Source organism: Calidris pugnax, unplaced genomic scaffold, assembly GCF_001431845.1.
Source record: "Calidris pugnax isolate Ruff unplaced genomic scaffold, ASM143184v1 scaffold111, whole genome shotgun sequence".
In the NCBI taxonomy this organism is placed as follows: domain Eukaryota; kingdom Metazoa; phylum Chordata; class Aves; order Charadriiformes; family Scolopacidae; genus Calidris; species Calidris pugnax.
This window is the reverse complement of record NW_015090872.1, coordinates 5,155,242-5,181,724: the sequence shown is the minus strand read 5'-3', so window position 1 is coordinate 5,181,724 and position 26,483 is coordinate 5,155,242. Positions and strand designations below refer to the sequence as shown.

Genomic DNA, 26,483 nt, shown 5'->3' with positions numbered 1-26,483 from the left:
GATTAGTCATGGGCTGGTGACAACATCCCCCTCCCAGTGACATCTGGCAATGCATCACTGCTTGCACATGTTGTCCCTCCTGCCATCCTGCTCCCTCCCTGCCCCAGGGGCCAACGGCCACTGCAGCACCAACCTCAAGGCATTGGGGGTACACACTGTTACCCCACCTGAAATGATGCCACAGCATAACCAGGCTCTTCATTAACTTAGTTTATTAGGGACGGCATTTTCATTGCTACAGTGTGCAACAGTCCCATGGAGAGGGCTCCAGCTGACACCCAGGGCAGCCCCTCGCTTTCCCTTACAAATGGCCAGTTCCAGTGTTACTCGTGGCAGTCAGTGCTGGGCAGCAGCATCAGTGCTGGGCACAACCCTGCTCTGGAGACCTCCACCAGGTTTGCAAGTCCTGCTGCTTCCAAAGTCCATGGCGGAGGGTGGAAACCACAAATAACCCCCAAATCCCTTCCCTCTTCTCTACAGGTGCTCAGTGCTTCTAGAAAGGGAGGGGGGCAGCCCCTCAGCTGCAGTCCCATGACATTAAAGTGCTTCAAACGAAACAGGGTGGATGGAGGTGTGCTGCTCAGGGGACTGGGGTGCCAGCTCCCGGCAGCAGCAAGAGGGCTTGACTTGGGGTGTTAGGTCCCAGTTCCAGTCTTCTGTCTGGTTCTTACATGGGGGCAAGACCAAGGTGGACCAGTACCTGGCAGCCCCAGGGTTTGCAGAGGCTGAGAGCGAGCAGGAGGGCAGCTGCTCCCCTGGAGTAAACAAGCAGAAGCAAGACAGGAGGAGGCAAAAACCATGGGGGACCAAGTGGGGAGCTGAACCCCCTTTCCAGGGCTAGACCTGACTTTGCCAGGACGCTGCAGGGCAGGGGAGAGATGCTGCCATGCAGCAGCCAGGCCCTCAGCAGTGAGGCTGCGGCCACCCTCCCCAAACAAGCCCCGTGGCCACCTCTCCTGCCCCTCAACCCTGCCACCCAGGGACAGCCCACGAGGGGTCACATCCCAGCCTCAAGCCAGGGCATGAGCTGCAAGAGCCATTGCCCCTAGATGCCTTCTGCCAGTGCATCACTCCCCGGTCCCTCAACACCCTTCTCGCACATACACAGGCCACACCGTCCTTCCAAACACCCCCACATCCCACCCATGACAGGTGGTGATGGATGCTCACCTGTGCCATGGGCTAGAGCATCCCCCTGCGATGCAGAGGCACCTCCTCGACCAACCGCTTAGCCCCAGAGCACAGAGCTCACCTTGTACCCCCAGGTCCTACCCCACGGAGCCATCGGTCGTGGCAGGCAGCTCTGCATCGCCAAGGGACTGACCCTTTGCAGCACCCCAGTTCCAAACCCCTCTCCCCCAGGCACCCCCCCAGTGCAAGCAGGCTGCCTGCCCACCCCACTGCATCGCAGCCGGAAGGACTCGAGGCTTTGCCTGGCTCAGGGAACCCCATCCCAAGGGGAGCAGGAGATCTGCTGGGAGCAGGGACACGTGGCAAACGCCAGCCCCATCCAGGGGTGAGGAACCAGGAGCAGGACAGCCCTGGAGGTTTTATACTGGTGAGTCCCAGGCAGATCGCATGTGCCCTGAAGAGGCATTTCAAGCAGCACCTCCTTGGACAGGGGGGAAACACAGTTAAAAATACAAACAACCACATTAAAAAAAAATAAAACCAAATCCAGCAGATTAAAAAAAACAAAAACCCAACTTAAAACAACAAACCGAGACACAGTTTTGGGGGATGCAGCCGGAGGGGCTGAGCCTTCGCCTGCATCCCGACAGGTCTCGGGCAGAAGGCAGCTGCACGCAAGGCAGGTCCTGGTGCCACCAGAATGAGGTCCCATGTCACCCTTGGAGGAGAACACGTCCCCCAGGGAGGACAGAAGAGCAGCATGAGGAGGAAGCAGGGTTGGAAGCCTTGCTTACTGCATCCTCCAACCGTGGGGATCTGCCTCCGCCGAAAGCCCAGCAGCGCCGGTCCCCTTGTGCGGCTGCTCCAGGGGAGCCCAGCCAGGGGTGGAGGGCAGGGAAAGCAGCTCAGCACAGACAGCACCCAGAGGAGAGGCAGAAAACTGCCATTTTCACCACCTGCCACCTCCTCTGCTCTGATCCCGGAGTGAGAGCAACTGCTCTCCGGCAGTGTCCCAAGCCAGATTTGAGAAAATGAGCTGTTAAATGTACAACCAACCCCAAACCCCCACCCTCTCCCTCCACGCACACAACCTCCAGCAGCAGGATATGGGAACGGAGGGCTCAGAGTGATTTCCCTCCTCCGAGGAGCAGACATGGCCAGAGCTTCCCAGTATCCAGCCGACGAGCAGAAAATGCCAACCCTCCGGAGGACTCTGCAGGGGAGGAGGGCATGGGGAGAGGCAGCTCAGCCCTGCCTGGTCCAGCATGAGTGACCGCTTGGAAAAGGCCCCTGTTGTGCCTGCAGGACAGGCAGGAGCAGCCGCCTTTCCCCAAGCAAAGGCATCGGGGAACGTGAGCAGCACCTGCAGCAGACCCACACGACGGAAGATGCCCCCTCCCCAGCACTGCTGCATAGGGGAAAACAGATCTCTTCGAGACAGTACTCCAGGCCACCTGATGGTCCTCCTCATCTCCAGTCCGCCTGGCTCAGTCTCTGGTGACGAAGGCCACGCGCATAAATAATCCCACGATCTGCTCCTCCGCACAACGTGCTCATGTGGCTGCCACCGCCTCTGGCTGCTCCAGCTCGTCTTCGTAGTCTGAGACGTAGGACTCCATGCTCTGCTTGGCCAGCAGCTCTCTCCGGGCTTGAAGCCGCTGGCAGCGGGGACAGTGGGTGGATTTGAAGCAGGATTTGTGGTAGCAGGCTTTGCAATCTGTGGGGGAGAGAAGGGCTGAGAGCTGGCCCAGGCTGACACAGGCTGCCTGACACTGCGTACCCTGGGAAGGGACGCTCCAGGTTTGCCCAGGAGGACATTTCAAACCAAAGCTGGGGCAGAAAAAGCACCAGAAGTGGGGGCCCAGCACCATTCTGGAAGCAGCAAGAAGTCACACTGCAGGGTCCCTGCACCAGCTTGCAAAGCCTTTGGGAGCACAGGCAGAAGGTTTCCCGCTCCGCGCAAGGTCCCACCCCAAACCTTCCTGATTCTCCAAGGAAACAGTGACTTTGCCCCAAGTTTCCTCTGGCACTGCACCTGCCAAAGCAAGGCTTCCATGTTGTCAGGAGCCATTTCAAGCCAGTTCAGAGGTTGGTCCCAAGCTGCAGGAACAAACTCTCCTTGCCCATTAGTACTGAGCGTTATCGAGGATGACTGCCGAAGAGGCCCAGGAATTTCTGGCAGGCAAGAAGGTCACAGAGACGAAGCCTTCAAGCTCTCTCTGCTTTACAAGGTCAGCTTCAGTCATCCAAGGAGGGGCAGGGGAACTGTGTGCAGGCTGCAGCTTGTTCTGCAACCACAGCAGAAGGGAAGCCAGGGCTTCCAGACACCCACTTGCTGCAGTCACAACCCAACTGCCCGCTGCCACCGGGGCAGGCAGCACACAGGGTGGACAAGAAGGGATCTACATGCTCCACTGTGCCAGCAACTCTGACCAAACACCGTTATAATGCTGATCTGCTGCTGGAATACCACAGTGCAGAGACACAGGCCACGCACAGAGGCAATCTGGTCTGGCTGGCTCTGGCTCTGTACCTCTGGCTAACACAAAGGCCACTCAAACTGAGGGCAGACCTTGGCGGCCCCAGGGTTTGTCCCCTCCCGGTTCCTCCCCAGCATCTCACCTTCACATGTCTTGCACTTGTTGAGCTCAAAGGGGAAGATGATGTCGTCCTCATTCTGGCAGAACTCGCAGATGAAGCCTTTGGCTTGGCACAGCTGGAAGAAGAAAATGTGAGGATAAAGCAGCTAAATGCTCCTCATCTCCCTGGCAAGCAGGGCAGGAGGCAGAGCAGAGAAGGACAGCAGGACACAGTGCCCTGTTCTAACCATGTGGGACAGTCCTTCCCCAGCATGGAGCACAGCAAGGCAGAATCAACATAGGTCAGGAGTGGGGAGAGCCAAAATGGGGTAAGAAACATCCCATATAACATCCCATATGTGCTGGGTAGGAGCTCTGTGGAGCAGGCAGGAGCAGTCAGCATTGAATGAGTTAATTTAGTGACTGCCCTCCACGTCAAAGGCCTGTCCATTGGTTATCTTAGCAGAAAAGTGTGCTCCCAGGAACGGTCCCGAGGGTGTCCCGAGGTCCCTCCCGCAAGAGGGAGGTGAGGAGGCCTTACCACGCATTTCTCAACGTGCAGGCTGCCTGCCTTCAGGAGCTCCGTCAGGCGAGGCACCAGGTCCCCTTTCTTCGTGGCACTGAGGTCACTCAGTGAGTAGAGGTGCAAATCCTCTGTCAAGTGGCCAGGCACCGCATCAAAGGAGTCTAGGAGGCTGCAAGGACAGAGAAACCAGAGCTCAGAGCAAAGCAACTCCACCAAGCCCCCTCTCTCCACCCCTTATGCTTTCTCTCCCCTTCCACTCCCCTCTCCCCCTGTTGCTCATTGCACAGGCTGCACAGATCCCCGGAGCAGACTGCCACGGGACAGACCCAGGACAGCAAAACAGCTTCATCCCACAGCCCAGAACTCACTCTTTAGCTAGCCGGCACGTCTTAAACATGTTCTTCATGTGGAAAAGCTGGATTCGCAGCAGCTGGAGAGGAAGGGGGGACACGAGAATCAGTAAGTAAGTAGAGCATGGTCCTTGGCCAAGCATGATCTGCCCCGTTTCCTGCGCTGGTGAAACGACTGCTGCTCCTCAGCTGCTGCTCCCCTGCTACCCAAGCATTTACAGCACACAGGGCAAAGAGAGCACAACCATCATCACGTGCTCCAGGAGATAAACTGAAGCCCAGCTGGGCGCCAGGCAGAAATTCCTTTTGAAATTCCTACGTTACTGTACAAGGAGCAAGACGTGAATGGAAACCCTGCAGTGCTGGGATTTTAAGCCTCAAAAACTGAAATATCTGCTTCTCCCCAACTTTCCTGGAATATGGTTTACAATCGGGACCCAAGCCCCACTCAGGAAGGGGTGGAAAGGGTCTTACCCACACTTGGTTGAGAGACTTCACTTTCCGGTACAGGGCAGGATTGATATCCTGCACATTGAAGAGCGGGTCACTCCAGATCTTGCTCAGCAGGTCTTTGGAGAAGTTGCTCACGTAGTATTTGCTGAAGTCCCACTTGCGCAGGATGCGGCTGGGGATGACCATCTGGGTGTTCTCGTGGCAGCACTGGCAGAAATACTTCCCCAGGTACTCGCAGTACCGCAGCCGCTTGATGTAATCTGGCCACACCAAGGCAGGAGGGAGGTCAGCCAAGGCACGGGCTGTGCCTGACCACGTACTGGACTCCCAACACTGCTCAGCATTTCCAACAAGTACGGCAGTCTGCCTTGCCAGTACCTCCTCCAAACCCAGAGCGCTCAACACTGCAAGCACCCTGGCTGACGGCAAAAGCCTGTGGGGCCACAGTCTGGTCTTGTGCAGCCACATCTACCTACACATTCAGGGAAGACAGCTGGTCAAAGAGCTTTGCAGCTGTACCCACAGCAGAACCTGCTGGGAGCTTTAGGACTGCAACAGGTGACTTTGCCTTAGAAGAGTCAACACCTGAAATGCGCTCCAAAGGACAGGCTGGCTGCTCTTTACCTCCATCAGCTCCGTGACCTTCTGGATGGTGCACACCAACGTGCAGGTAGAGCTGGCAAAGGCAGTGTGCCATTTCCCCAGGGGCCTTGTGCTGAGCTCTGCCACCACCCACCCTGCATCTTCCCACTTGTTCACAGGTTGTTCCCCACTCTCTAGCTACGGGTCAGGGTTCCAGCACTCACCAGGATCACATCGGTTGCCACAGCCTGCACACCGGTAATTCTGCTTGGCCACGGCCACCTTCCTCCTGCCCAGAGACAGATGACTCATGTTGAGTCCAGCCCTGATGGCACCTGACACCAGAGGACGGGCACTGGCACAGGGCTGGATGGCACAGATGGACATATGCTGTGCCACTTAAGTGTCAGCAACAATGCCAAGGGGACAACCAAGCCCTGTTGTGCCCTGGTGCACACCAAAGGCACCGACTGCAAACACCGGCTCCATCTCACTGCACCAGCTGCTGGTGGTGACCACTGTGGATTTACCAGGCTCACAACAGGGAAGCCCCACAGCCAAGAGGGAAGGAGAGGTTTATCAACTTTGGCGTTGATGGCAAAGGGTTGGGAAGGGCAGGTCCCCAGAGAGCACCCCGGTCGCACAGGTCCTTACGTTGGAGCTGGGTGAATATTGAAGATGATCTGTGGTCGTGGTGGGGCCCACTCCAGGTTTCCGCGCACCCGAATCCTCAGCTTGTAGATGTCGGCATGTTCTCCATCGTCGGGAGAGATGGGCAGAGAGTCAGGGATGGGCAGGAGCTGGGAGAGGCAGGCAAGAGGGTCAGATCCCAACCTGGTACCACAAAGGCAATGTGCCTGGCTGGCTTTCCAGAAACCTGCAATTGCAGCACTCTGGAAAACTGCCAGGCACCAAGCTGCTGCTCCAGCTGAACAGGGGCTGGAGAAGGGATGTTCCCAGGGATCCGGGCACTCTGCTGTAGGAAGGTCCAGTGGCAGAGCCCCCCTTGGCTGCACCCATCTCCCAGAAAAAACCTGTCCTCCAGCTCCACAAAGGGATCACGGGGATGAGCAAATCCCCTGGGTAGTGGGCTGAAGCCAGGGGTTCAGGGAAGAGTGACCAAATGCAGTCGGTGACGGGACACTCACACCCCTACCTTCTGCGGGGCGTCATGCTCAGGGACCAGCCACTCCAATTCAGAGGCAGCTGGGAGCTGCATGCCCTCAAACTGCTTCAGCAAGCCCATGGCCACAGCCTCCGCCGAGTTGGAATTGAGGAAGGAGTGGGATCTAGACAGCAAAGGGAACAGTTAGTATCGGGTCGCACGGCTGTGACCTCTTCACAACCCCTGGTGCCAGTCCCAGCTCAAGCCGAAGATGCTCCCTTCAACTCTGGTACCTTATTTCCACACTGCTATCAGGCTTATAATTGAGATACATGACTGATTTCTGTCTTTGCAGCTGGCCCCAAGCAAAACTGGCTAATGGCACAACAACAACTGTTTAGAAAGGCAAGAAAAGCATATCTTACCGAAGGAAACCTCTGCCTGTTTGCAGGGGAAGCTGCAAAGTGAGAGCCAGTGTCTGTACGAGCCAGAAGTAATCGCCCTCCCAGTACGAACCTACCCAAGAAGCTGCCAAGCACAGACATGGCTTTTTATCCCACCCAAAGAGCAGAGGGGTCCCCACATCCCAAAGGGGTTTTGCTTTTAGAGCATTTTGCTTTTAGAGCTGCGCTTAAAACAGGCTGTGATTCACCTCCCCACAGCCCCCACCTCTCCAGCCCAGGGCAGTTACCAGGAAAGGACTGAGCATTTCATGTCTCAACTGCTGCTGCACTGCAGAGAGAGTCTGTGCATCGCTGAGTGCCAGCTGTTCCACATCTGGGCCACAGCACAGCAGCAAGGGCTGGGGAGAAGGTGGCAGCATCATATAGTCTAACAGGCCACCCCAGCTGAGAGGGGGGAGGCAGGGGAGGCTGAGAGCCAGCAGCAAGCCAGTAGCCACTCCAGATGCTTCAGGTCATGCCAGGTCCTCTCCCCAGCCTCTTACCTACTAGGAGATACGGGCATCTCTCCTGACACCAGTCCACATCTACCTGATGTGAACAACTCGATCATCCCAGGTGCTGCTTCCCAAATTTCAGACTAGTTACCAGTGCCTCACTGCTAAGTAAAGGGATGGAGGGAGGAACGGAAGGAGGGAGGGATGTCCACTCTCATGCAAAACAGCAGCTGATGCATGTGGACGAGCAGAGTTGGGCAGGAAGGGGAACGTGGTACCAAGATGTCTCGCCACAAAGTTGAAGACGTACATGGACTCTGAGGAGAGGAAGGACTTCCTGCTGGAGTCTGGGTTCCTCTTGATGTCCGCATCTGAATCACAAACAGACAAGGTGGAGCAGATGGAGCAGGGCAGGGGAATACACTCATTTCAAACCAAAGCTTCACTGTAAAACTCATCAAGCTGTTCAAAAGCACATGAACTACAGCATCAACCTCTACCAGTAGCACAGAGCAGCAGGGAGAGGTGCAGTCTAATCAGTTGCCTGTTGGAAGTTACAACGGAAGGACACGGTGGGATGCTGTGAGAACAGTGAACCTGGGGTTTGGGTGAGACAAGTGGCTGCTGGTACAGGTCACACACCAAGTCCTAGTAGTGACATGGCCTGAAACAGTACGCACACAGGAGCTAGGAGGGCAGGACAGCAAGGTTAGCAAGAAGGTTTAGTAGCTCTCTACACACGGTGTTGATGCCGCAGGGGATTAGCAATGGGATGCAGAGCCCTCCTCTCTACTCGGCTGCAACCTCCAAGATCAAGTGGTGGCCATGCCACAGCTTGTCAGCGACGGCACAGCCGGGGCTGGCAGCCTAAGCCCAGCACTCCAGGGACACGTCAGCATCCACCTTGGTGCCAGCTTTGGGTACCAGGCAGTACCCAGTGGTACCTTCATCAGTCATCTCTGTGCTTCACTCCAACAGGTTTCTCTGCTAAACCCTAACAGGGAATTCTTCTGAAGGGTGGAAGGACCCCAAGACAGGAGGCTCCTCCAGCAGTACAAGATGGTCAGAAGCAGGCAAAACCCCTGCTTCGTTACAGACTCCCAGAAACAGGAAGGCAGGCACACGAGGGGAAAGTATTTAAAGTCAAGAAAGAAGAGGCCAACGCCACAACCTTCAGCCCTGCAGGTCTCCTTTTCTGTACCTCTGGGGAGCTCTAGGAACGGGGTCTGCAGCGACCACACTATCCCCCAACACAGGCTTGCAGCTCCCCCGACCTGGTGGTGGGACACAGCTCGGGGTCCCTGCTCCTCCACCCCAAGCAGGTCGGCTACATGGACCCTCAAAGAGCCCAGCTGATCCTGGCCAGGCACCAACTGCACACTGAGACCGGTGAATTGCAGCCTGGCTGAGCAAAGGGTGTCCCCCTCCCCGAGCCACTGGGTCCCTCAGGAAGAGTGGGGCTGCCCTGGCAACAAGGGGAGCAACTCCCAGCCCTGCCCATAAATTCACAGGCTCACACCAGTGGAGTTCAGCATAGATGCTTGACCCTCCTGGTGTGACATCCATTGCTAGAAACAGGCAGAGGAAAGCATCCTAAGGCTCAGGAATCCACATATCTACATCACACGAACAGACTTTTAGCAGCAAAAAACAGGGAATTCAGGCAAATACAGCCTCTCAACCACGTGGGGCTCTGGCCAGACATACCTGCCATGCTCTGGTGCCTTCAGCTCTGCGCAAGAAGGTACCACATGGTCCTAGACTACGATGAACATGAGCAAATAGCGGGGGACACACAGCACAGCGTTACAGGGAGGCAGAGACGACATACTCGGGCACTGGCATCATCTCAGGGATGGCAGAGGGAGCCAAATCTGACCCTAGGCTCCTTTTGGGGGCTAGGACTGGGATCTGGCCACCGCTCGCTTCCCAACCTTAACTGCAGACACTCCCCAAAAGCCTCCAGTCAGCTGCCCAAAACGCCTCTGCTGACAATGCTTTCACCAGGTGGGACAGTCCCCAGGGAGCTCGTGAGCAGCTCCCAAGCCTAAGGACATCACCCTAGCCCCTGCATGCCAGCTTCAGGCCACCATGAGCCCCCCTGGATTAAATCCCTGTAAGCACAGGACACAGCTGGGCTGACAGGGAAGCTCTGAGCACCAGTATCTCCAGCAGGAGCAACGTGCTGGCACGCTGAACATCTGACAGGAGAGATCAGCAGCAGCCCCTGTAGGCTGTTCCCTTGCTAAAGCAAACAGGGAGCACATGAAGGTTATTTAAATGCGGCCAGCAGACCGGAAGGATTATCTAATAGTACCATAAACCATAAAAACATTAAGCAAGACCTGGCTGCCCACGATGATCCTGGTGCCCAGGGCCCCCACTGTGAACAAACCGCCTGTGCCCTGTCTGCTCTCACTACTTTTCCCTCCAGGCTTCTTTGTGGAAGGATTCTTCTCCCAGTCAAGTCTGGGCAGGACGGGAAGGGTTGGCCATGGTTCAGATCAGAGCTGTAGAGCTATGGCATGCCAGCTCTGCAGAGTCAAGTGGGGTAATGCTCCCCAAGGCACCTGGGATGGAGACCTGGTCCCACACTGCAGAGGACTCTGCTCTCATCCAGCCCAGGCTCAGCCTCCAGCAGTTACAGAGCTGTGGAGCTGTGCCACTGCCCCACTGAGCCCTGTCCCAGGCAAAACAGGTCTTCACCACAGCAGGCACATTTGGTTTATCCAAAATACTGCACGGATATCCAAAACCCGCTTGGAGGATGGAGCTCCTCTGCCTCCTCTCTGCTCCCTCCTGCCATATCATCCTGCCACGGCTTTTCTTGCTGACGTCTGGATGATACTGTTCACAGTTCCCAAATCAGGCGGGTTTCTGAGAAGTGTGCACGTGCACACACACACGCACACACACCTTGCACACACAGGCACGCATGCCGCAGGGGAGCACTGCGGGGTACTACCTGAGAACAAGGAAGCCATTGACACTGAGAGGCCGTTCTTGGACATTTGAATCAGGTTAGATCCATCGTTACCATCTGTATGACACGGTGATGACAAAACAGTTGACTTCAGTGCTTTGGCCAGGCCAAAGAGAAAGGGCATAATACAAGAGCAGCACTCGCACGAGAGAAGCCCAGAACTGAATTCACACGCCCCTCTGCGGGCCTCAAAACTGAGCCCAAAATCTAGCCCTTGGGGACTGAAAGGAAGACTTTGCTGTCAAAAGTCAAGAGATGAGAAGTTTATAGCTGCAGAATGGACTGCTCCACCTTTTTTTTAGCGTCAGTGAGCTGGAGGTACTGCTGAGAATTAAGTCATCCACCTCAGAGGACCAACAAGGCTCTAAAGGAAAGGGACACCCAGGGACCTAGACAGGTCTCCTGTGGGTGATAAGCTCAGCCACCCAAGCTGGCAGGAGCAGGGACCACAGCTATTACAGGTCAGGATGTGACCAGCACCCACCACTGCCACCCAACAGATAAGTGACCAGAGCTATGGCTCCTTCTGCCTGGGGAGGAGGAGAGCAGGATAGCAGTTCTCCCACCTCTCTCTAGCTGTGACAGCCGCTGTGTGGACCAGGCATTGACATGGAAACCACCTACCAGCCAGAGGCACTGAATGCTAGAGGGTTACAGAGGACTTTGAAGTCATGCCACCAAAGGAGGGAAAACAATTGACCTGCCTGTGCTCAGAATGCAGCCATCTGTTTGGGAAAAGCCATCCTGAAGGCCAGAGGGACATGCTCTTCTTCAGCGGGACTGACCTCAACACAACCACATCAAGATGAACTCTGTCTCTACACAAGAAGCTAAGGCAGCCATTCCCTCCTACCTCGGATTTCGTACTCTTCAACATCCTCTGCGGAGCCAGAGTCGGAGAGCCGCATGGAGCCATGGGAGCTGAACTGGGACCCGCTGTCCGTCGCCACGAGACCTGGGAGAAATGCAACACAGCCAGCCATCAGTGGAAGTGCTCTGAAGGGTCACTGACAGCTAAGGGAGAAGCTGATCGGTATGGCCAGGGTGGGGAGGGATGGAAAACACTGTGGGTTCACAATGAAATTACGTTCCATAACTCAGTGCCAGCAGCACACAAGTGTTATCAATGTATAGAATCAGTCCCATTATGGTCTTCAACAGCAGCAGAGCTTCACGAATCTCTGCAGCACCTTGGTAGCAATACAATTGTTTCCCATGAACAGGCAGAAAGGCAGGATGCCATAAAGAGAGGCAACAAACAAAAACCCCACATCCCACCAGCTGATGAGCCCAAAACACATCACCCACTGTCTGAGCCCATCTCCTGGCAGGTAGGGATCAGGTGCCTGGTGCGGATCTGCTGGCGCCGGATACGAATCTTTTGTTTAAGCTCCTGGATCTCCTTGTCACTGTCTTCCTCCTCCTCCTCCAGCTGCCGGCTCATCATGTTGCATTTCATCAGCTCAATGGCAGCGATCAGGGACTCAGAGATGCTGAAGTGGGCATTCTCCTGCAAGGCAAAGAGGAAAAGCATTCATGGAAGACTTGGTAAAATCTTATTCCTCACCTGTGACAGTAAAGAGCTGACCACTCATGAAGGGTGGTAGAAAGACCCTGTCGACCCTACAAAACCTGACTCTTCTATGAGGACCTATAAACCAAAACTTTCTTGGGCACCAGGATATTCACAAAGTACAAGGGGCATCCTATGAACACATCCGCTCTGAGGAATCGGCACATGTCCCTGAGGAGTCCTAACATGTTGCAAAGCTGCTGTGTACATGCTGGATGGGCAGATGCTGCCTGCCAGATGCCACTGAGGAACTCAACCTTGAAGTTCCGTGCACAGCTATGGGATATCTCCCCACAGAGGGAAGCATCACTGAACCTGCAGTAAGATACTTTGTCCAACACACAAAGACGGCTGCTGCCTCCCTCACCTTCTCCAGGTCTGCACAGCTGCCAAAGTCCTGCTCAGACAGGTAGCTGATGAGGGACTGCCCTTCCGAGGGTCTTCTGAACATCCCTTCCCCCGAACTCAGGTACTGTCCAGAGTCTAGAAAAGCAAGAGAAAAACCTATGAGGGATGGACGGACCTGCTGCTGTCCCCATGCTAATGAGCCCTGCCAGTGCCCAACCAGCATCCTACAGGCAAGTGCCAGAAGCTGAGGCCACTGCAGCCAATGGAGGAGGTTGACCAGGAGCAAGGGTTCCTCTGAGGCTGGCTGTACTCACCATACTCCATGTAGAGGGAGCTGGGTGTGCTCAGCTCACTGCTCTGGGTGGAAGCAGAGATGGGCCCTCTCCCTCCACCTGAATCACCATGGGACTCTGGAAGGGAAGATGACACCAGGCACACATCAGTATCCTGGAGGCACCCAGCCACTGCACAGGGTGAAATGAAAGGGGCTCAGCATCACACAGGCAGGCACAAATGGATGAGAAGCAAGGAGGGACATCTTCCTCCTCCATGCCATGGCTGAGGGTAAGCCTGGGAGGGGAAAAAACTAGAAAAACATTTCAGGCAGGAGAGGAGAAGGGGAAAGAAGGAGAGAAGCTCATGAGAGCCATGGAGCAGTCGAGTCCTGAGCCTTCCTCTCTTTATCTCCTAGCAGAGCTGGGGGACACAACACACTCCAGCAAGCGCCTCTGCCAGCCCCTTCTTCCTGCTGGAGCATCTCCGAGGGAAGAGTTATCCCCAGGGCAGAGGCAGGAGACAAGGAAAAACCTAAGCAGCCAAGGGACCTGTGAGGCTCCCAGCCCTGCAAAGCAGCCTGGACAACAGCGGGAGGAGGCATCTGAAGGGCATGCTCTTGCTCCACTAGAAGCCAGGCTTCCCTGCACACAACCCTGCAGTGCTCAAGGTGACCTACATGGGCTGTGGGCAAGGCTCTGCCCCATGCACACAGAGCAGTGCAACTCCCTGCCGGGCTGAACCAGCGTGGGCTGCCAGGAGCTGGCCTGACCGGAGACCAGCAACGGCTGGTGCTCCATGGAGAGTCACGGCCCTGGGGAGCGCCCAGATGGAGCAGCTGAAGGAGACTGAAAACACCCTTTCCAGAGCTTACAGGTGTGGACACTGAACAGGCAACAGCCAACATCCATCCTTTCCACCTCCTACTCCTCTTTGCTCCCAGCTTTGTGCCCTGACGTGGCTGGAGGCTCCCAAGCCCACCAACCACAGCACCTCCCTGAAGCATGCCCATGAAGCAGCAGCCACCAGTATGGGGCTTAGGACCAATCCACCCCACAGGGTGGGTGACAAAGAAGACCCATTGGGGTGGACAGCTTTCATGGACAGTCACTACAGCCCGGCAGGTCTCCCACAGCCACCTCAACCCTGGTGAAAACCACCATGGAAACCACCTCATGATCACCCGAGTGCCGATTCCTTCTGCACTTGGGGCAAAGAGATGGCAGCACTCCAGCACCTCTCCTCGGAGGAAACCTGCCCTGAGCTCAGAAGAGCACCCAAGAGTCCTGGCTGTGGGTGCAAGCACAGCTGAACTCAGCCAACATCAAACCTCCCGGTGCCACAGGACCACTAAATGAAAGGAGAAATAAGATGTTCAAGCCCACACCTGCTTAGCTGCCAGGCCCTATTGGCTAGGTTAGAGATGAAACCTCCCCTGATTCCTGAGGCAGTGGGGTGGAGGGAAGGCCAGGGCAGGGGACACAGCTCGGGGACTTTGGTGGCCAGCGCTCCCTAATGCCATGCAGGGGAGCTGAGCACCCTTCTGTGTCTGGTCCACTGCTCCCAAAAACCAAGCTGGGATCTTCAATCAGGTTGCATGCATAAACCTGACCACGCTTCAAAGCACCAGCTGGGACACAGGGAAGAAATAATTTTTTTGGTTTTCTAAATGGACACTAATGGGTTGATGGAAATCCTGAACTTGATGCAATGATCACTAATGAAGGGCTGTTATGCTGGCTCCCAAACCTGCCACTGGATCTTCTATTATAATGGTGATATCCCTGAGGCCTCCTGGCCAGACAGAGGAGGAAGAGAGCAGCGTTAAGGGAGAGAAAACAAAGACAGACTGGTTACTACTCAGCGAGGATCTCCACCTTCTCCCATGAAGGCAGCACCAGTGGGACAGACTCCCACAAACTGGTTGTCCCCTCACATCCCGCTCCCCCCGACCCCATGCACTCATCCGCTGAAGAGCACAGGAGGACCCAGCAGGTTACCAGTAGGATGACATCCTATCAGTAGGATGACCCCAAACCCTAGCCCAGTGCCCTGCCATAGTCCTACGTCCCAGCCAGGCAAGGTCAGTGGGGAAGCAGGGTGGCTAAAGCCACAGCATCACTGCCATTTTCTAAGTTTTTGGAAAAAGCTGCCAATACCAGTAACAGACCGGACTGGGGTATTCTGGGAAGCAAGATGTCAGCCCATCACTCCAGTGTGGAGCAGGAAAGCTAAAGGCAAAACCCAAACTTCCCAACCACTCGCCCACTGTTCCCCTCATTAACCCGATCCATGGAGTCAAAGGGGTGGCCAGCATCAGCCTCCAGGTACCAGGGACTCCCACACCCCAAAGCCATCACAGAAAATTCATGCCATTACCATGCAACTTGCCCGAAGCCACGTTGGTGTCAGAGTGCGAGCGCACGTGGCTCTTCTTGAGGATGCCCTGAGGAGCTGACTGTCCCTCTGAGAAGCTGGACCGGCGCAACAGGCTCAGGCCCCTGCTTCCACCTCCACTCGCCCCCTGCTCCCCTATGGACGAGACCGAGTCCAGCTTCTGGGAGCTGCTGGAGGAGAAGAGTTTGGAGCTGCTGCTCTTGGTGCTGTTGGTGCTGGCGCTGCTGCACGCCCGGCCCCGGCGCCCCAAGTTCCCAATGGCCAGGTACTCAGGCCCATCATTAGCATCGCTCTGCGGATCATCCTGACTCCCCGTCCAAGTATCCTCGCTCTGACTGGTGGTGCTGGAGCTCATCTCGTTGGCCGGAGAGAAGGGGTCTTTGGATGAGGGGACGTGGGAGCAGGTGGCAGAACCAGGCTGCTCCAGAGGGGACCTGCTGTCGCTGAAGGAGGAGGACCGAGTGGATGGACAGGGCTCCTGGGGCTGACTAGAGCTGGAGCTGATGGAGGAGCTCGCTGGTCTCCTGTCTGGAGAGAGATAGGAGCAGGATGTCACACACCCTGGCACAAGCAGACCACTCTTATTGCTTGTGGCTTCACACTGGCATGCCCACCCACCACGGGCAAAAGCCAGGGATCACCTTCCCAGCACGGGCAGGGATCTTCTCACACCCACCCAGCAAGACCAGAAAAAAAGGCAGTCTTTTTTGGGTCTATCCTGGGCTTCCCAGCCCACCCTTGTTACCTGAGAGGCCAGAGGAGGTTGGATGGTGGAGGCTGGAGAAGGACCCAAAGCAGCGCTGCTGTGTGCATCCTGCAGCGGGGACGTACGGGGACGCGGGGAGGGCAGTCAGGCTCTGACTCTTGGTCACCAGGGGTGGTCCGTCATTCTTCCTGGTAAGCTGCAGAGAGGTGGCACAGTTATAAATCAGCATTTATGGGGCTACACATCAAAGGAGCAGCAACAGAAAGGAATCGACCTGCCAGTGCCTGGTCACCAGCCAGCAAAGGATGCGGCAGGAGGGAGCAGGAGGATGGGGAGGGAAAAATTCCACAGGGAAGGGGCCTTTTGTTGGCAGCTACATGGCAGGCTCCTGTCGGGACATTACCAGGCTCTCAGTGTAACGATCCAGGCAGCCCAGCGCCCCAGGCAGATGGCTCTCCTGTCCTTCAGCGTTGAGGTCACACATGTCTCTTATCCCAGCAGAAGGACCTGATGCGCACAGGGATGGCAGTGACGTGCCGGCCAGCTGAAAGAACACAGCCCCCATTTAACAAAGCCTCATTAATTGCCTTCCTCTGGGGAGCTCTGCGCAAAGAAAGCAGCCGCTGTTCCCTCCTCTGGAGAGGAGGCAGCTGGCACGGGACTGCACTGGGGGTCAGTGGCGTCACCAGCAGCAGTGGGCACCCAAGTGTCCTGGGAAGCTGCTCATCCCCTCTGAGAGTGGGTGTCTCTCACAACCAGCCAGCTCTGCTTGCTGGCCCTGAAGCCTGGGATCACTGGAGAGGGCTTTAGAGGTGCCTCTTACAAGGAACCGGTCCTCAGGTCCTCATACTCAAATCCTTGATGCCAGTCAGAAGCGAGGTGCCCCACTCCAGGCTCCCCACAGCCATCTCCCAGACCCTGACCCCCACCAGGCTCACAGAGTCACAGAGTTCACCACTCTCCTCCCCTCTTGGAGCTCCTTTTGCTACTTCCAAGTCCAGCCCCTTGTCCAAGGGCTCTGTGTGCCCTGAATGAGACCTCATCTGAGTAGCCACAGCCAGCCAGCGCCTAAGGAGAGAGCCAGATGGAAAAGCTGGGACCTCAACTCACCATGGAGGTGTCGATCTGAGCCAGAAGCCTGGGGTTGTTCTGCTCGACAGCCTCCAGGCACTGCAGCATGGCCGTGACATGGGCATCACTGAGCAGGAAGGCAGTGTCTGGGGAGAGAAAACGGCTGCTCAGGGGGGTCCCTCTCACCCACATGGTTTGACAGTGCCGACTGCTCACAGGCAAACCACCTTTTTTTGCCGTCCCCTCTCACTCCCCTCAATCACTTGGAAACACCACTAGCTACGTATTTTCCTAATAAGAAGGGAAAAGGCCCGCTTCTCCTTACCTGCGTAGAATTTCCGGATGTACTGGTGGTTCCCCAGGAGCGGTCTCAGCTGAGCTGACAGGCAGTGGCACTGCAGGCTGTGCTGCAGCCACAGCTGGGCGATGGCCTGGTCCCCCTCTGGGTCGGGCTGGCCACTCTCCTGCAGGCTGATGAACTGGAAAGGGACGCCAGGCACAGGTTAAGGCATGCAAAGGGGTTGCTCCACCACACAGCTGTGGTTTTCCACCCCAATAACAGCAGCTTTCCAGTGCTGGTCACCATCAGCGGGAAAAAGGACACATCCCAGCAGCTCCCCAGCCACCAGGGAGGCAAAAGCACAGGGGAGGAACAAGGCATCAAAGGTCAGCTGGTGATCAAAGTCCTCTGACAGTCACCAGCACTGCGAATTTCTCCTGCACGCTCTGCCACCCCTGTGCCTCGCCCCTGACCTGGAAGGACCTCACACTCCCAAATTCAACCCAACCCCAGTGGCAATGGTCGTGTTCTTGCTGACACATTAACCGGGGAAGGTGAACACCTGAGCTGCTGCAGCTTGAAAAGCTAGACTGGAGTCACACCACGTCCCACCAGCAGCAGGTTGGACATAGGGACCACCAGTGGTCAGCCCCTGTGCCCCTGGTGGGGGCTATGGATGTTGGCGTGGAGCAGCCAAGGACTGAGAGCATCCCCATGTACCAGCAGTCAGCACCAGCCAGGAAGAGGAGAACCAAATGCATGGTCAAGGCACGACCCAGAAATGGGACAGCCCAGGGTTTTAGAGGTTTGCAGAGAGGCGTGAATCACCCCTGTGCACACACAAGCGCCGCTTGTGCCCGTTCCCTTGGTGATGCCCGCTGCAGCCGGCCCAGCCGAGCTGGAGACTGGCCTGGGAGAAATAAGCAGCCAATTGTCTCAGCACAAGCCACGCCAAGTTCCCAGGACGTGGCTTGTACACAAACACACGGCTCCTTCAGCCTCCAGAAGCCATGGAGCCGCTTTACCCAGGGCAGGCCAACAACCAAGGCACCACTATCCCAACCGGTGAGGCTCACAGCCCAGCTGCCCTCTCCCCTCCCCACTGGGCACACAAGGCCCCCCTGCCAGAACCCACCTTCTCCAGGTGATGAGCAGAGCCAGGGCTCAGCCGGCGAATGTCCTTCACGAACTGCCAGTAGTCCTTCTGTCTGCAGCACACCTGCCCAGGACAGGCACAGTTAGGTACCACCACTCGAATCCCAGTTAAATGACAACATCCCTCATTAGCTCCTTGCTACCATGAGAGGACAGTCCCTAAACTTGGCAAAATGGGGCAGAAAATAGAGGAAGAGCAGCACTGCTCTACAGAGGAGAAACAATGCAGGTGTGTAATACGGTTCTGTAGATCAAGGGACCAAGTCAAAAGCACTAGCTTCATGTAGGTAATTTGTCTCCTGCCTCTCCCACAGTGACCTCTCAGTTGTGGTCAGCCCACAAATTAACCAGAAAACAGATCCCTCGAGCTTCTCTTCCTCCACCAGGTCAGATCCCAGTCCATCGTGCCGCAGAGACAGGAGAGTCTTAGGGAACGGACCTCAGGTGCCAGCTGCACCTACAGCAAAGTGTGTCTGGGGGCTCAGCTCTGCCCGAGTCCTCCCAATCACTCTGGGCAGTGTTACGTATTTATCCCTGCTCCTCTGAAGGTCTGCCAAGTTCAAGGTTGACCAAGTTTCCACGTTGCTGTTCCCCTTCCTGCTGGAGCAGGACCTGGAGGGGAGCCCTGGCGCCTCAGCACTGCAGAGAGTCAGATCTCAGTGAGGGGGGCACCAAGGACAACGTGGAAACACAACCTAGAAAAAACAGCAACCACTGCTGTCTTCTGATGCAAGCCACCACCGAGGACACCAGCAGGGCTGAGCACTCCAGGTAAGAACTTTGGTGCTGCCTTTCTACCAGCTCTCTGCCCCAGCTTCATTCAGACAATGAGCTATTTTGTTCTTAGCTCTTCTTCCCCTTAAAGAGGAACTGCAGCAGAGTTGCTGTTTTTCTCACCACCCTATCGGGTGTAAACATAGCCCCAAAATATCTCTCTTGGCCAAAAAGCTGATTATTTTTTCTTCCATTCCTGTTTCCTCTTTTCAGAGGCATTAGACGAATGGGTTCTGCTTTGTGGTTTATTTCTTGGGGTGGGGGGTGGTTTGGTTTTTCAAGACTAGAGAACTAACATTGCAATTTTAGTCCTCTAGATTGAATTGGGGTTTTCTGGACAAATCAAATTCACTCAAACGTTTTAAAACTTCTTGCCCGAGTTCTCTTAAAATGTACATATGGATTTTTTTCTTTATTTATTCCCAGTTGTAGGAAAAAAAGTTGATAAGAAAACAACATGTAAAAGGAAGTGTTGTGCTTCTAACACTAAAAATTGCTGTTAGGAAGCCGTATTTTTACAGGCCTTCCTTTGCAGCTCTTATTGCTGGATTGGTGTCACGTGTCCCTAGATAATGGAGACATTTCCAAGTAAAAGAGCTGCCTTTGCCTATAGTAAAAGCGTCGAGGAAGGCAACACATCATCCTGCTTTGCGAGTCTGGCACAAAGTGTTACTAATAGACAGCCAAGTATAAATTATTTAAATCTCACTTCCCGAAGCCTATTAATAGCGTGTCTATCAGAAGGGAGCACTGCACTCCTTACATGTGAAAGGCAGCTTCTCTCTCTGCAGATCTCCCAAAGAAGGTCCCTGGTCCACGCCACTGGGGACTAAAGGGAACAGAGCAGCAGGACAACGAGCTCTGACTGCAAACTTAACTCCGGGGAGCAAAACACCTTGCTGGGACAACCTGCCAGCCTGGCTCTTCCCAGAGGCTGATTAGCTCGGGTGCAGCATTGCATAGACACAGTTCCCCTGCTCCTGGACCCAGGTGGCCCTCTCGAGCTGCCTGGGGCTCCTCTGCATCGCTCTCTGGGTGGCAGAGGAGCCGAGGGGAAGCCTGCCCTCCGGCGTGCCCTCTGGACTTGCTTCAACTTCCCACTGTAAATTAATTGCGCTGGTAATTGTAAGCTGAAGGGGAGACCTTCAGTCTTCTGCACACAAGTGGGAAAGAGAAATTCTTCCAGGCAGGCTTGGAAAGGGGGACCGGCTGGGTGAGCAACTGCAGGGCACAACGAGAGCCTGGAAAGAGAGATCCCATTCACGCAGAGTGCGGATTTGGCTGCAGCTCCTGTTACTGACCCAGCTAACCAGCAACAGTAAAGACACCAGGTTTCTCTTGCCAAGCCTCGCCGGGGAGTCGTCCAAGTGCAGATGATACGGGGGCTGACTCATTGCAAATGCAACTTTATCACTTGGCTGCAGCAGGAAGAAAGGAGAGAAGGGCTGGCCCCAGCGCAGGGGACACAGGGACTTCAAAAAACCCCACTGAAGATGGATGAGGGAGAAAGGCCACGTACCCAGGTCCCTCTGACAACCACAGTAGTTGCCCAAGGAAGCTCAGTCCCTGCTTCGATCACCTCCCACGCTGCTACCAGTGTTGTACCCACTCCGTGCTACGAGCACCAAAGCCAGCCACAGCAGATAGGACTGTCCCACCGCCTCATGAGAGGCACCAAAGCTGTGACAGACAGACAGCCGTTCTGGCAGGACAGAGCCCCACCTTGTCATGGATGAGCCCGTGGTAGAGGATGCTGTGCATGTCTCTGCAAAGCCGTTCCAAGCCGCCATACTTGGACCAGACATTCGGGTTGCTGGTGGACACCAAACCTTCCACTGTGGTCTTCAAGTTGCCTAGCAGCTTCCAATGCTCCTTCCTGCAGAGGAACACAGCAAGTTGCATCAGGGATACAGCAAGAGGAGCTTCACAACAAGACCACAGTATTGCACTCTCTCCAAGGAGGCTCTGATCAGGCTGAAACCTTTAGTGGCTCAGAAGCGAGCAAAGGTGAGTTAAAGGACTTCACACCTCCCTGTGGTCTCCCATTCATGGTTTGTGGACAAAAGGCTGTATCGTAATGATTCTTGTGATGACAGGTAGCCACCACCAACATGGTCCCTTCAGGAGACAGCCAGAACAAAGACTGATGGTTCCTGCAATATACCATTTGCTTAGCAAAGGGCCTACAAAGCTGGAGGACATCTTTCCAGCCAACCTCTTGCTTGCTTCACTCACGTGCTCTACCAGAGACTGCTCAGAGCAGCAGCCAGTCTGCAGCACAGCAGCTGGAAGGCAACAGCATGATGTCCACCACATCTAGCAGACACTGGCCGCGCTGCACCCACATTTACAGACAGCAGCGCTCCCCAAGCAATGTGCCCTGCACTGAGCACTCCAGCACCGTCTGGATGCAGAGGTGGTCCACTCCAAGGCTGGAAACTCTTCATTTGCACCTCCATTTGTGCAGGGTCTGGTCAACCCTGAGCTCTTGGAGGCTCAAGTTGACTTTCTCCTAAGTGTTCATCATGTTCTGGACAGAGATTATCAAACTGCAAACTGCAGGTGTGCTCTAGAGCTTGCACAGCATTTCTCATTAATGTCACCCCCCTCGGCTACCCTGCACACAGGGTACAGCAAGGAATCATCATTATCTGCCAGAAAGCAGGAGTGATGCCTGCAGAGAGGTAGCGTCATTTGCCTATGCAAAAGCAGCTTTGGGGAAGGAAGCTGTGGATGACTGAGGTCCCTGCTCAAGCTGCTTGACAGTGTTGCCAGAGGAACAGCAACCGTCAGAAACACACATTCAGACAGGAGCCACCCTCTCAGAAGCAACACACCAAAAAATATGCCTCTGCAGGGTTTGTAACAAAATCACCCCGGGGTGACAGCTTAAAATGAAAGTCCAACCTTTCAACTGGCAAGAAACAAGCCAAGGTGTTTCAGCTGTTAATCCCTCCCACAGCCAAAACCAAATTGGATTTCCAAAGCAAAACGAAGAAGAAAAAAAAAAATTCAAAATAAATAACATTATTTAAAGCTGCTCTCATTTTCATCCCTTGTGGATGAAAATGTGGGCTGCATATTTCTGCAGCACAGAGAAGGACACAAAAAAGTAACATAATCCTGGCATTTAAAACCAAGCTTTTCTTGCCAATATTCTCTTTTTGAGACTTGTCCGCTGTGGCCAAGCTGATTAACCGAACAAGCAAACAAGCAAACCATCAAATACTGGCTCTACTTCAAGCTCCCCATCCACTCCCTTCGTGAGGTCTCCCCAGGGAACCCACCACCACTTTCAGTGCCCACCTAAGCCTAAACCACAGAGAAGCCAACCCATCCCACCAGCAACGCCTGTCACCCTGGTAGCACAGGAGCTCTAATCCAGAGCTGCAATGCATATGGAAGTACGTATATGTTTATGATGTACTTAGACTAACAACCATGGTCAGAGCTTCATCTCAGGAGAGACCGAAGAAAGTACAGATATAAACCAAAGACAGCTTCCTGAAGGAGATCCAACTTGGGGAGACACAGAAAACTGATCCACCTCTTCTGAATTTATGGGCTTTTCCCACCCTTGCCCTGAAGGGCACAGATGCTATTTGAGCAAGGACTGGCAATGCCACTCTGGGCAACCACAGATGATCAGAGCAGCATCGCTGGTCCCTAGTCAAAGAGCATCTGCAACCACTGAGCTCAGAACTTCACCAACTCATCCCCAAGATATTTCTAACACTCAAAGTTAGGAAATGCAAGTGAAAACTCAGGCACCCTGTTGATCTTCCAAGTCAGTGAGTCAGGGGAACTCCCTCCCCTGTTATTTCCCGCTATAAAAAGCAGGCGATGTACACGAGGATGCGGGGGTAGGACACGCAGAGCTGTGCCTTTCCAAATGAACTGTCTCATTAACGGAGTTGTGCATCTGCCCAGAGGTAGGAAACCAGGATCCAACAGACTGGAGGCACAGCTCCCTCCTAGCACAGGGAAACTAAGGTTAAACAATCCTTGAACAAAATAAGCTGAAAATGGTAAAACTTTGAAGTCAGAAGCACACAGGGAACAAGCGGTACAAAGAAAGCACCTTTGCAGAGGCGATGCAGAAGCTACCAAAATGTGAATTAAATCTAGATAAAGACAGTAAGAATCCCACGGGACCTGTTTACCCAACGTAGCTCACAAGTTGGATGCACAAGACCCTACCGATGCCCAAAACTCAGCTGCTTCTGGGCTGGAAAATGGCGCATGCTGAAAAGCACAGAGTGACACCAGGCTGAAGAAATGAAGACCCAGAGAGTCGTCTGCAGGTGGCAGGGAAATGGAGAGAGCGCTGCTAACCACATTCCAGCTTTGACCAGACCCAGGGGTTAACCCTGAATCAGCTGCAAGGTGTTTGCTCCCTTCCCATGGACAGAGCCTGGGCTTGGGCTGCCAGGAGGGACAGAGACAGCCAGAGTCGCAGTCGCCCTCAAGTTCCCCGTTTCATCAGGTGTTCGGAGCAATACTAAGAAATCCGCTTGTTTTTTCCTGAATAAAGAAAATTCCCCGTTGCTCTTGCTAAAAAAAAAAAAAAAAGCCTGACACGGGGTAAGGCCAGTTCATATCGCCTCGTGAAAACACCCCGACTTACAGGAAGGGCAAAGTGAGCAACACACCCCGGAGAGGTCACAGCACAATTGTGGTTCCCTGCAAGAACCACACGTACTCCTGGTCTCCTGCCCTGCCAGAGCCTGGCTCCCCAAACCAGAAGGGCTCACGGTGTTTGCAGGGGCCATGGCTGGTAGAGCACGGGTGAGACCTCAGCCCACCCCTCTCCTTCCCTTAAAAATGGGTCTCCTTGCTCTACCAGCACAAACTCTATCCTCAGGGCAGCAACATCAGCCCACTGCCAGGAACTGCCCCAAAATCTAACTGAACCTTCTGCACTGGAGTGATAAAATCATAGAATCATAGAATGGTTAGAGATGGAAGGGACTTTAAAGATCATCGAGTTCCAACCCCCCCTGCCATGGGAAGGGACACCTCCCACTAGAACAGGTTGCTCAAAGCCCCATCCAGCCTGGTCTTGAACACCTCCAGGGATGGAGCATCTATAGCTTCTCTAGGCAACCTGTTCCAGTGCCTCACCAGCCTCACACTAAAGAATTTCTTTCTGGTATCTAATCTAAATCTCCCATTTCAGTTGAAAACCATTCCCCTTGTCCTATCACTCCACAGTCTGATGAAGAGTACCTCCCCAACTCTCCTTTAGGCCCCCTTTAGGTACTGCAAAGGACTATAAGATCTATCCGGAGCCTTCTCTTCTCCAGGCTGAAGAACCCCAGCTCTCTCAGCCTGCCTTCATAGGAGAGGTGCTCCATCTCTCTGATCATCTACGTGGCCCTCCGCTGGAGCCGTTCCAACAGGTCCATGTCCCTTCTATCTGGCTTCGGAGCAAGAAACGGCTTTAAAGCCACCGCTGCTGAGGGCGTCGGGGAAAGGCTGCCCGCTCGCCCAAGGCCCTCCCAGCCCCTCCATGCCAGCTGGAGCTTTTCGTAGTCCCAGTCAGCAAAGGTGACTCACGGCAGAGGCAGGGAGCCACGCTGCTGACTCAGGTGAAGTTCTTCCTTTAAAATAAAGCCAATCCTTAGTTATTTTCCCAAACAGAATTGCACGCGTAGCTAGCATTTAAATAAATAAATAAATAAAAAATGAAGCTCATCTTTCTTGCAAACATCATCTGCTGCGTGTCTCCCCCTGCTCTGCAGGAGGGATGTAGCAATGGCTGCTGGAACCCTGTCCTCTACCTGGAGGAGCCTCTCGATCCTTCTCAGCACACGACAGAGGTCGGGCTGAGGATGCCGAGGTCGTGGAAGGACATCCACTAGATCTCCTCCAAGGACATTCCCGCGCCGGCTGTCGGTTCCTCCTGCGGATCCCAATGGACGCTGTGCCCAGCCTGCTCCCACCTCGCCGTCCCTGCCTCTCCCTGGACAACCAGCAGCCCCTTCCTGGGGCTCCCCCCCAAGCCTGCTCCCCCGGGAGGCTCGGCACCACCGGGAAAAGGGATTAAAAGGAAGGCAGGTTCTGTGCAATTCATCTGCAGCCCTGGGGAGAGGCTGAGGAGGCGGAGGGAGCCAGAAGAGCTCTGCCAGCCCAGCGGGTCATCCCTGCAGGGAGAGCCGAGCAGGGGGGCTGGGAAACGGAACCACGAGGCGGCTTGTGCCCGGTACCGAAAGCTTGCACCGGTATGAAAACACCAGGCACAACCACAAAAGGCTCCCCCTGGAAAACACAGCCCTGAGCTGCTGCTCGCTGGAGCGCTCCTGCTCTGCGCCGGCAAGGGATGCGGGGAGAAAATGGAGATTAATGGAAAAACGGAGATTGAAGGTGGTTTTTTAACCTTCTCCCAGCACGGCAGGCTGTTTTACCCGCTCCTCCTGGTGAAGCCTCCCATAAGGAGGTGGCCACAACTTGTGGACCCAGGATATTGTCCATAGGGCTCTGATCTGCCCAGGACCTGCCCGAGACAAGCAGAGCAGCCCCCCACTGCATCCCACCTCCCTGGGACCAGCTGCTCACCTTCCGCCATTGCTCCGAGCACAGGTCCCCCTTAGGGACCCTCTCCTCTGGACCTGCTGGTGCCGGAGCCGAAGGTGGCAGCTCTTTGCCATCCCACCCAGTTGACCAGCAGCCCCTCCGCTCCCCCCAGCACCACTGTGTCCTCCGGACCACCCCCCCTGCTGCTCCGAGGCACCAAGAGCCCTGGCAGAAGGAGAGCACCAGCCTCCTCACCGTGCCTTGATGGCCATCATCCTTACAGCTCCTGCTCCCCGACACGTTCCAGAGCTGCTCCTCAGGAGGAGGGACAGCAACACCCAGCATGAGACCCTCGCTCTCCTCTCCTTCCCCGGCAGAAGGGTGGACTTCAGCCAAAGAACTTTTGCTTCTGCGTTTCCTGTGACACATGTGAAGATGGATCCAGTGACCTCCATCCTATCACCATTGGTCATGGCCAGGCCAGACTCTTCTACAGTGACATGGCACCTCCCTAGGAATTAAAATGCTGAACCGTTTGCACAATGGACACGGAGGGTGAGCAGGGCCAGGGTCCTCCCCAGCGCTCCACCGGGGGACCAGGAGGACAAGCAGGACCCCTCACGTGCCAGCACCTGAGGGGACCTGAGGGGATGAGTCCCTCCTCATCCCCGGAGGTGGCACCGTGTCAGCCCAATTAGTCACATCAAGGGCAGAGCCCGGGACGTGCGCTGGCAAAGGTGAGAAAATGCTCAAGGATGATTCTGGAAAAGAAGAAGCAGCTGC

General features: G+C 55.1%; 1 protein-coding gene across 4 annotated transcripts; it reads right to left on the bottom strand.

Annotated features, from left to right (window-relative positions):
• Nucleotides 1–197: 197 nt before the first annotated feature.
• Nucleotides 198–24,987, bottom strand: RUBCN (RUN domain and cysteine-rich domain containing, Beclin 1-interacting protein). 4 transcript variants are annotated; one of them, XM_014945996.1, is made up of 23 exons: nt 24,968–24,987; nt 20,907–21,060; nt 18,391–18,474; nt 17,301–17,454; nt 17,015–17,121; nt 16,308–16,448; nt 15,944–16,100; nt 15,181–15,726; nt 14,551–14,595; nt 12,843–12,938; nt 12,548–12,663; nt 11,916–12,117; nt 11,461–11,562; nt 10,590–10,664; nt 7,935–7,995; nt 6,778–6,910; nt 6,276–6,421; nt 5,846–5,910; nt 5,061–5,299; nt 4,605–4,666; nt 4,252–4,405; nt 3,754–3,847; nt 198–2,848 (listed from the first exon to the last, which is right to left on the bottom strand). In XM_014945996.1, the coding sequence occupies exons 2-23, from the start codon at nt 20,943–20,945 to the stop codon at nt 2,685–2,687; spliced, it is 2,982 nt and encodes a 993-aa protein (XP_014801482.1). In that variant the 5' UTR covers nt 20,946–21,060; nt 24,968–24,987; the 3' UTR covers nt 198–2,684. The 4 variants fall into 4 exon arrangements, with proteins under 4 accessions (XP_014801482.1, XP_014801483.1, XP_014801484.1 ...); XM_014945997.1 differs by lacking the exon at nt 14,551–14,595; XM_014945998.1 differs by lacking the exons at nt 10,590–10,664; nt 24,968–24,987.
• Nucleotides 24,988–26,483: the final 1,496 nt, after the last annotated feature.